Genomic DNA, 11578 nt, shown 5'->3' with positions numbered 1-11578 from the left:
ACGGGATGCGGAAAAACAATTTTCGTGAAAACTTTTCTTCGTCATTTATCCGGCATGTCCGATGTTCGATTCGAGAGAATTTTATTTTATTACGCCGAATGGCAAGATGCGTATCAGCGCCTGCAGTGCGACACGAGTAAAAATAAAGAAGAAGAAACAAACGATGTACATAATAACGGTTACGGTGATACTTTGCTAAAAATAAAGAAAAATATAATCGAATTTCGCGAGGGGATACCGCGTCCGGAAGATTATTCAAACGATCCGCTATCTCCAAAATTAGTGATAATTGACGATCTTAAGAGGGAATCGTCATCGTGCGACGCTATCGTAGATCTATTTACCAAAGGAAGCCATCATAAGAATCTTAGCGTTATACTCATCTCGCAAAATCTCTTCCACCAAGGTCGCGGACAACGCGATATATCTCTCAACGCTAATTATATAGTAGTTTTCAAAAATCCGCGCGATCGTGCTCAAATTCGTCATCTCGCTCGTCAAGTATATCCCGACGATCCGAAATTTCTGGAAGAAGCATACTACGACGCTACCTCGCGATCTCACGGGTATTTATTGCTCGATCTGAAACAATCGATCAGACGAATATCGATTTCGCACGTGCATTTTTCCCAGCGATACGTTGCATTACGTCTACATTCCTCGTAGATCGATTAGTCAAGCAGTAATGGAGGACGTATAAAAGGTCAGCATTTACATGCGAGACTTGTCAGTTGCGCAACTTTAGCGTAATGGTAACACGCGGAAAAAGACAGCAAAAAGAGACGTCGACGACGTCAAAAAATTCATCCGACGACGCGATAAAAATCGCCAGACGTTCCATCGGTGAGAGAAACGGCTGCCTTTTGAAAACTCTATATTATCTGAAGAAAAATCAAAGAGCGTCGTTCTTACGTACCGCCGACAATAATCTCATAAAGTGTATTCAATAGTGTATTTATAATACTCTTAAAGGTAACGTGCCGCTCAATAATCACGAAAAAACACGTTTAGTCAAGCATAAATCTATCCTTCGACGCGTCGCTGCAAAACGCGGCAATTGGAAAACCAAGAGAAATCTGTTGGTTCAGCGCGGAGGTTTTTTGCCCTACCTTATTGCTCCTTTGCTCAGCGTTGTATTATCCCAGATTATCGGCGAGTAAAAAAAAAAAAATACACTCTGCAAATATTTGGTTTTTCCGTGACTAGAAAAGAAGTAATAAAAAGATTTGAAGCGTTCTCGTTCGTCATATGGAATAATGGACAGAGCAAAAAAAAATGGTACTGATTTCTACGGAAAATCTTGAAAGAATGCGACAAACGCAACATTATCAACAACAACCGGAAATAGCGAAGACTACAACAATGCTGGATAACTCGCCGAAGAAAGAAAATGCAATGATATCGAATGAGGAAAATGCTAATAATAATAACACCGTACGAACTCCTGGAACCTCCTTATCGCGACTCGACGCGGAAATGTGGCGTATTCTCAACCTCGCGACTCCCCTCGATGAAGGCGAAATATGGAAATTGTATAAAGAAGTACTTCAGCGTTATCTTAACTTTGTTCGAGAAACGAAAAGACACGCAATGATTCGCGCAACGATACGCGCAATAATGCCGACGACGCTAGTAATGTTGACAATGACGGGGGCGAAGACGATCAGGATAAAGATACCCAGATGCCCTTGGATGACGAACTTATGGAAATGCAATCTTATGGAAATACTTCAATCAGCAGTGATTATACGGTTAGCGAAAGTAGTTTCGGGAAGAAACGTGCACAATCAGCGGAAAAAATCAAAGAAATACTCAACAGCGTGCCGCAAACTTATCGTTCCAAAGCAAACGCCTTATTGAAATATTTGTTAGATACCCCGTCATCGAAAATTAGTTGGGATAAACGTGGACTCGTGACTATAGACGGCGTCGTTGTAGCGGGATCGAATATTAGCGATCTTATAAACGACGCGATACGCGAGAGAAAAACGATAAAAGCAATCGGGAGATTTCAGTTTGCGCAATTACTGCGCGACATAGGTACACCCACCAATCTTATAGGGAATCGCGATTTATTGACTACGTCCGCACGTAGATCCCTGCGTATTGAGAAAACGTTACCGCGTGGAAGCTCCACTCCGAAAACTTTACTGTCGCGTTCAAAGTCATACGGTCGGAAGTTAAACGAGACCGAAGGAGACACGGTGTTTTTATCCGCCACTGACGACAGCGATGATAATAAAACATTAGTGCCGAATTCTTCGCCTAAGAAAAAGAAGGGTTTATTTCGCTGGAGTAAACTCGAATAATGGAACTCGAAAAATTGTATTACGTTCCTTCGCATTACGCAGGCTATTCTGCGACGGAGAATTTATCTCGAGCTGCTAAACCAAATTTTACGCGCAACAATGTCGTCGAATGGCTTAAATCGCAAGATGCGTATACGCTACATCGACCAGTACGACGAAAATTTCCTCGTTTACATTACAACGTGACAAATATCGACTATTTATGGGAAGCAGATTTGATCGATCTTCGTAATCTTAAGAGCTATAATGACGGATATTCTTATTTGTTGATAATTATAGATGTCCTTAGTAAATTCGTTTGGGTAGAACCTTTACGCGACAAAACAGCTACCTGCGTGACAATATAGCCATAATAGCCTTTCAACGTGTACTTTTGAAAAACAAAGATCGCCAACCTGTTTATCTGCAGACGGATAAAGGTAAAGAATTTATAGCGCAGCCTGTACAGAAATTCTTAAAAGAAAAAGACATTCGTTTTCGCGTAGCCCGTAATCCCGATGTTAAAGCAGCTGTAGTGGAGCGATTTAATAGGACGCTCAAGAAACGGATGTGGCGTTATTTTACACATAAAAATACGCGACGCTACATCGATGTTTTACAGGATATCGTTCGCGCTTACAACCTTACTCGTCATACCTCTATTAAAATGCAGCCCGCAGCCGTTACGCGGGAAAATGCACGCATCGCGCGTGAAAATATGAATCGTCGATGGAAGAACGACAACGAGAAGAAAAAGAATCGTGGCGATAAACAAAAGGCTAAATATAACGAGGGCGATCACGTGCGCGTCAGTAGGGCAAAAGTAGTCTTTGAGAAAGGATACGAGGCAAAGTGGAGCGAAGAAATATTTCGAATTTGCCGCGTTCTCGAATGGAGAAAACCTCGCGTATATGAATTAAGCGATTTAGCGGGTGAGGATATAGACGGAATTTTTTACGAACAAGAATTAACTCCGGTCAATAAAGATTTGCAAGGGGAAGTATTTATCGTCGAGCGGGTAGTAAAAAGCAGGGGACGTGGCAACAATAAACAATTACTAGTTAGTTGGCAAGGATATCCCTCCAAATTCGACTCTTGAATACCCGCTTCTAGCTTAAGATCTTTGAGTTAAAATGAGGGAAGAAGAATTTTACATGATTCTCCCGAGCAACAGTAGCATGCGTTACTTTTCGGAAAATATAACCACATGTTTCACCACTGAATTACCCCAGCGTATAGAATTACACGGAAGTTGGGAAGTAGCGCTCACGGAGATTCAGTTTCCGTGTAGTTTTTTACATATACGAAATAATGAAAGTTTAATCAGATTCATCGATATTAACGAGCGCGATAAGACAGTTAAGGCTATGAAATCTCAGGTACCCGCGGGTATTTACTTAAGTATGCGCGATATTATCGAGAGTGTGAATTACGCCGCTAAATCTGTCGATTCGCATATCGTTTGGCATTTCAACGTCTTCATGGGTGGTAAAGTTTTCATGAAATTTGCCTGCGAAGAAAATAAATGTAGTATGACGCACTATGTAAATTTTTCTGACAAACTCCGCCGCATACTCGGCTTTGATATACACATCAAGCGCAGAGATCTTGTTCAGCTCGATAGCGAACCCACTGTACCATCTCCGTTACCCGCGTGGTTTTATAATGAAATCGGTATCGAAATGTACAATAACAACGAAAAGCTAGTTAAAATCGAAAGTAGTTCCGTTACACCCGACGTTTTACCTTCGTGGGTCTATGATGAAGAGATGCATTCTCTGCTATTTTACGAACTCACGCACTTTCGTATGATAATAGCTGACGAGCCGGGTAGTTTGTTGCGAGGTATTCCCGACAAACTCTTTGTCTATTGCGACATTTGCGAACCTTACATTACCGGCGATGTACAATCTCCCCTTCTTCGAATAGTCGCTTGACTCGCGAAATAATTACGCGTTCGCGTCAACTCAGATAAGACATTTCTCGCCCGCTCAATACATCACGCGGCGTCAAACGTGTTTCCGCACGATCGAAATAGATATAAGAGATCAGCTGAGTCAAAGTATACCATTCGAATTCGGGACGCTGACGGTGACATTGCACTTTAGACGTATCGAATAGATATCGTAAGAATATTCGGTGTCTATAACAGAGAAAACGAGAAAGAGAAAAGAAAAGAAAAAAAAATTTGTTCGTTCGTTCTCTGTTGATGGATTATTACTCGACGTATTACGACGAATTACAGAACGGAGGAGCTCGCGGTGATGGAATTCCACGAATTTTCGTCGGATCGCCCTATCAACGAGGGCACGGTATCGGGAGTTTTCTCGGAGGATTATTCAGGCGCGTGCTGCCTTTTTTAGGTACTGTTGCGCGGGCTGTGGGTAAAGAAGCTTTACGCGCGGGCGTTAATATAATCGAAGATGTAGAAAACAATACTCCGTTTAAAGTAGCGGCTAAACATCGCTTTAATGAATCGCGTAACAATCTTAAAAGACAAACTAAAGAAAAAATAACTAGCCTCATGAAAGGTTCGGGATATAAATCGGATGCGAAAATGCACGTAGCTCATTTTCCCTTTGTTGGGCTTGACACGCGCATCGTTAAACGCCGTCGCTCAAGTAAGAAAAGTTTATCGAAAAGCAAGACGAAAAAGAAGACGAATACAAAATCATCGAAGAATAAGAGGAAGAAAGCCCGTACGACGGTAAAAAGACTTAAGACGTCCACGAAACGACGTAAAATCGGCAAGAAACGTACCGTATCCGATATATTTTCTTAATCTATTTTAATTTACACGCATTTAACCGCGACGAGGACAGCGACGACGAAACAATTGTCGGAGAATAAGTATGTCTTTTCTTCACACACATTCGAGCGAGTGTTTAAAGACTGAACTCGATCTCTTTTCCCTGCCGCCCACACAAACTAGTATCGAGAGTTCACAATGGATTCATTACAAGCCCGTGACCTCTCTCTCGGACGATTCACCGATAGAATTCGTCGTCCCCGGTCACGGAGAAGAATATCTAGATCTCACGCATACTCTGCTGAGTCTTCGCGTACGCGCGAAATCGAGCGACGAATCAGCGGCTCGAGCTCCAGGAACAAGCGGCACAACAGCAGATACCGCCGTAGGTCCCGTAAATCATTTTCTTCATTCCATCTTCAATCAGATCGACGTGTATTTCAATCAAAAGCTCGTGTCGCCTCCAAACAACGCTTACGCGTACCGCGCGTACATCGAGGCATTGTTAAATTATTCTTCACCCGCAAAAACTTCCAATCTAACGTCATGTCTATGGGACGCGGATACACCGGGTCGCATGGACGAAACGCTGGAACGAAAGGCAATACCGCTCTCGCGAGACCCCATTACATTCGCAACGGGCGAGCGATAGATCTTATAGGACATCTCCATTGCGACGTTTTCAATCAAGACAAATTCTTAATTAACGGAGTGGAAGTACGACTGAGACTCGTCCGCTCGAAAGATTCATTTTGCCTCATGGAAAGCAACAGCGCGTCAAAAATACATATTCTCGATGCCAGCTTGCTAGTGAGAAGGGCGAAAATAAACGCCGGAGTGTTACTCGCGCATGCTCGAATGCTGAGTAAAGTTACAACTAAATATCCGCTTACGAGAGTCGAGGTTAAAACATTCACGATTCACAGCGGTGTTGTGGGCAAATCATTAGATAACGTAATACTCGGACAACTACCGAAACGAATAATAGTCGGATTTGTTAATAATAAAGCATTTAACGGAGATAGAAAATTAAATCCGTTTAATTTTAAAAATTACGGCATAAATTTCTTCTCTCTGTACGTCGACGGCACGCAAATTCCTAGTAGGCCATTACAACCGGTTTTCTCGCCGGAAGAATCGCTTTACGTCGATGCTTATTAAACGCTCTTCTCGGGAACGGGCATCCTTAAACGAGGGAAATTCCATAAGTAGAGACGATTATTCCAAGGGATACACGCTTTCCGCTTTTGATCTCACACCCGATTTGTTCGCTAATTGCGCCGGGCATCGGAATCTTGTGAGACACGGCAGTTTACGATTAGAAGTACGATTCGAAAAAGCGCTCACCGAGACAATTAACTGTATTGTTTACGGCGAATTTGATAATGTAATAGAAATAGACTCGTCTCGTCAAGTCATCGTCGATTTTTCCGGTTAAATTTTTTATCGCGGCATTTACATGTCTCTCGTCGCAACGTACGATTAAAAATTTTTTGTATTTTTCTTATCCCCGCTCTCTTCCACTTCCACTCGCTGACGCGTTTCACGAGAAGAAAAACTTATAATGTAACAAAAAGAAATATCAGTTTCCTTCGAGACGCGTTCGTCGACGGTTCGTGAAAAACTTAAACCTCGCCAACGAAAGCGTATAAGTTTTTCTTCGCAATATGGATATAATCATTGACATTCAAGGCTTCCGCGATGCGAGCGAGAAGTTTCTTCCTAAGGAAGTCGCGGTTGTCGCGATTGTCGCACCGATCATCGACCGTTGGATTATGATACCGCCCTATCCGTTCGCTGAATTACCCGAAAAAGTAAGACGACAAAACTGCTGGCTCGCACGAAATTATCATGGGATCGAATGGTTCGATGGCGAGGCTAATCCAAAATATTTTACGCGGCATTTACGTGAAATTATAAGACACACGCGTCACATTTACGTTAGAGGCAGTGAAAAAGCACATTACTTGCGAAATCTACTTTCCAGAGAGATATATTATTTGGAAGGTATCTCTCCAGCATTCAAAAATCTATTGTTGGAGGAAGAGTGTGGACAATATTGCGCTCATCACGGATTTCGACAGATATTTCATTGCGCCTTACATAACGCTTACAAATTGAAACGCTGGCTACTCGATCAAAATAATACCGGCAGCAGCGATACTCTCAGCGTTAGTCAGCCCACTACTTGTAGTTCTCCCGAAAATTATCAATTAAGTGACGACGACGATGACGACGATGATGAGGGCTACGAAAGCGTGAAAACTGACTGCGACAAGGATTACGCTGCTAGCAACATAAATGTCAATCCCGTTCTAATTCGTAATATTCAAACTCAAACGGATAATATAATAGAGACAAAAAATTTGTCAAGCGTCGAGCAGACAATTAAAAAAGAAGAAGAAAAAGAAGAAAGATTTGCGGGAGAAATAAAAATCGAAGTTATTCAAATAATACCAGGATCGACGCGTTCGTCTTTGTGTCGAAAAAATGAACTCTTGCGAAATTCTACGAGCATTGCGCCATATCGATGCCAAGCATGTGGGTGTCTATCCCACCGACAGAGTTCCGAGGGTGTGGACGAGGTCGACGGCTATCGTCGCTAATACAGACGATCATAAACGACCTGGAGAACATTGGGTCGCCTTTTTCCTCGATGAACACGGAACAGGCACCTACTTCGACAGCTACGGAATACCGCCTCTGGAGCCTGGATTTCTCCTTCGTCTTCGACGAAACTCCATCATCCATCGATGGAATACCCGACAACTACAAGGATTTTTCTCACAAACTTGCGGACAATATAGCTGTGTATTTCTATATTACATGTCTGTCGGTTACAATCTTAATCAATTTCTTACTCTATTTACCGAAAATTGTGAACACAACGACCGATTAATCGTACATTTATTTCGCAAAATCTTTCTTCGTTGAAATAAGAAACGTGTTAACGAAGTTGCTAACCGATATCATATTTAAGTCAGTAATTTTAAATAATAAATACTTATGTATCGCTTTTAACTTTATGTATTATCAATATATATGAAAAATTTATAATAAATGTGTGTGAAACTTTTTATATTGATATTTTTATATTTTATATACTTCAATTCTTTTATATTTTTCCCACATCTTCTACCCTTTACCTCATAGTGAAATAGAAACTCGATCTTTTTAAAAACTTTAGCGTAATTTACGGTCTCGGCAACGACATTTGTCTAAATATTGCGTCTCAGTCTCCGATACCCGAACATATTTTGTTTTATTACCCGCCCATTGTCAGCGAATGCTACCTTTCCTATCTGTTCCTACGTATCGTTTACTAGAATGCGAACTCGAATGCGCGTGTTTTCTATTAGGCCTCCTTTTGTTACCCGAGGTGTCGATAATATCCGACAACGCGACGCTGAAGCGATTAGCCGAAATTGTAAGCGGGCACTAGCCGCTTGTATTTTTTTTATTTTTTTCAGCAAAACCTTTACGTAGCGTCACTAGAATGCGAACTCGAATGCACGTGTTTTCTATTAGGCCTCTTTTTGTTACCCGAGGTGACGATAATTAGCCTAAATTGAAAGCGGAGGCTAGCCGCATGTACTTTTTATATAACTTTTTGTTTTCTTTATTAGCGACGATGCCGACGCTACCCGTCAATGCAACGCTGAGTAACGACGGTCAGCCGAAATTAGTGCGTTTTTTATTTATCTTTTTTCAGCGCTATACACGATCACCGGGGACCAACCGCTCTATGACGGCTTCGCTATACCGCGTTTTTTTTATCGACATTTTCTCGGCTTTTTTCAGAAACGCTGTCTGCTCACCCTCTACCCTTCCAAAAAAAAAATCAACCAATCAGAGTGCTGGGCCACTATAGTTAGAGCCTATCATAGACGGGGTGGGGTGCCATAATCCCCACGCCTACTACGCTATACCACGATATTGTATCGCCATTTTGTCGGCTTTTTTCAAAAACCCTGCCTACTCTCCCACTCCAAAAACAAAACCAACCAATCAGAGTGCTGGGCCATTATAGTTAGGCCTATCAGAGCCCTGGGCCTAATGGCCTATTAGCGGATCGACCAATCACGGATCGAAAAGCCCTGTCTAGCCACGCCCCTCTGGCGCCAGTGGCCGAGTGGTGGGGGTTTGTTTTGACTCACTATAGTGGCCCACATACTACTGGCTTTATTTTCAATTTCCTGTAAAACGATGTCAGATATTATCGGGGACAACGGGGAACCCATAGAAGTGCCAAATGTTTGTTTGTAAATTATGTTATCAAAACAAAAATATGTGGACGTCAATATAAATTCCACCAGATTTAGAAATTCTTTATTCGGAATATCTGTAAATTTTATTATGTATGACCATCTGTTGTTGATGCCTTTTAGTGCTAATTCTATGGGAACATTAGTAAACAACGACACAACGTCTAAAGACACAAGCACGTGAGATTCATCCAATTTTTTATTAGCTAGAATCCTAGACAATTGAAAGCTGTTTTTTATATGACTTCTGGCAGGAGGCAAACTATTTTCTAATATCTTATGTATAAATTTTCCTATGGAATATAAAGGACTGTTCATTGATGACACTATAATGCGTAGCGGGTGCCCTTTTTTATGCATTTTGGGAGTTCCATATGCTTTTGGTATTAATTTGTCGCTGGAACGCAATTGATAATATTGTTTTTGTGTAATGTATTTTTTGTTTCGTTAGGGCCGGTTGTTCCATCTTCAGATAAACTGTGAGATAATTTATTTCATGGTTAAAAATCTGACTTGCGTTGTTCCACGTTTCGATAAAATTTATCTCGCTGGTAAGTGACCAATATCAAGAGATAAATTACACGGCACTCTCGGTACCGTGTAAACCATTTATTTGACAGATAAATATGTAATGGGAATAGAGAGCACATACAACATACTGCATAGTGTGCTGGCTAGATTATCTGAAATTTTATTGATTTGTATATAATATCTTTTGCGATAAAGAAGTAATTTTAATATTACGGTATCGAAAATGGAACCGGAATTGTGCGAAAATCAACTTTTGTATGACGAAAATGATGACGAAAATGATGACGAAGAATCTGATGAAGAAATAATAGTGGTGGTCCGCAAACGATATACAGTTCGTCCGCGTCCAGATTTATTCAATGAATATGATAATATAGAATTCCTAAGACGGTTTCGGTTTCGCAAACGCAGTGTCCAGATAATTTTAGCTCTTATTGAAGAGAGAATAAAAAGCAGGACTGACAGGTAGATATTAAATATTTTATTTAAAAGTAATATATAATGTGTATGCTATATATATGTATAAGCGAAGATCCTCACATGCAGCTAATTTATGATATTTATATTATTAATAAATATATATGTTTTTTTAATTCAGAAATCATGCTGTATCGCCATTACATCAGCTATTACTGACTTTAAGATTCTATACAACTGGAACCTTTCAAGTTGTAATTGGTGATTTTGGTGGTATTCATAAATCCACCATGTGCAGAATTATAAGAAAAGTTACAGAAGCAATAGCGTCTTTACGTCCGCAATATATTCATTGTCCTAATTCAAATCAGAGTCTAAGATATACAAAAGAAAGATTTTATAATATTGCTCGTTTCCCTAGAGTCATAGGAGCTATTGATTGTACTCATGTTAAATTACTATCGCCAGGTATATATTCGGTTGTAAAAATAATAAATACTAAATCTATAGTATATATTTCCATATTGCTTTTATTTATAGGTGGAGAAGAGGCTGAAGTATACAGAAACAGAAAAGGGATATTTACTATTATATAAATGTGCAGGCTGTTTGTGACAGTACTTTCAAATTTTTAGACATTGTAGCACGGTGGCCGGGTTCAACCCATGATTCTACTATTTTTAATGCTAGCAGAATACGTGCAAGATTTATTAATGGCGAAATGGGAGATGCACTATTACTTGGTGACAATGGTTATGCTTGCTCCAATTTTTTATTGACACCACTGCTTGAAACGCATTCTTAAGCTGAACAATTATATAATGAATCTCAAATACGAACACGAAATGTCATTGAACGAAGCTTTGGTGTGTGGAAACGAAGATTTGCTGCATTGGCATTTGGTTTAAGAATAAAACCCTTAAATGCACAATCTGTAATAGTAGCTACTGCGGTATTACATAATATTGCACAAGACGAAGCAGAACCTGATCCTCCACTCGATTTCGATGTTGAAGTTGCATTAGAGGAATTAGAAATTCAAGAAGGACAACATAATAACGGCATTGATAATGTTAATGTACGGCGATCATTAATTGAAACATATTTTGCACGGTAATGTATTATAATTATTAATGTATTATTTAATGTATTATTTTTATTACAATTATTAATTGGCTCGATAATTAGAAATTAAAAAGTAATAAATATTAGGCCTTTTCTCGAGCAGGAAATAAATAAATAAAGTGACGATATTAATATCTAGTATTGTAACTTAATTTATTTAATGCGGAACGTTTCGTGCATCTACTTATGACTTCTTCAGCCGC

General features: G+C 40.1%; 1 protein-coding gene across 1 annotated transcript; it reads left to right on the top strand.

Annotated features, from left to right (window-relative positions):
* The first annotated feature begins 5140 nt into the window (after positions 1-5140).
* Positions 5141-5689, top strand: LOC145947410 (uncharacterized). Its single transcript, XM_083057193.1, has one exon. The coding sequence runs from the start codon at positions 5141-5143 to the stop codon at positions 5687-5689; it is 549 nt and encodes a 182-aa protein (XP_082913319.1).
* The last annotated feature ends 5889 nt before the right edge of the window (positions 5690-11578 follow it).

This window comes from Prenolepis imparis, unplaced genomic scaffold, assembly GCF_030444845.1.
Source record: "Prenolepis imparis isolate NDT839.2.m4 unplaced genomic scaffold, iyPreImpa1.0 SCAF_76, whole genome shotgun sequence".
Taxonomy (NCBI): domain Eukaryota; kingdom Metazoa; phylum Arthropoda; class Insecta; order Hymenoptera; family Formicidae; genus Prenolepis; species Prenolepis imparis.
The sequence above is the reverse complement of the archived record's forward strand: the minus strand, read 5'-3'. Positions and strand labels throughout refer to the sequence as shown.

Excerpts from the sequence above, each read along its gene's own strand:
- LOC145947410 (XM_083057193.1), top strand. The coding sequence starts at position 5,141 with ATGTCTTTTCTTCACACACATTCGAGCGAGTGTTTAAAGACTGAACTC.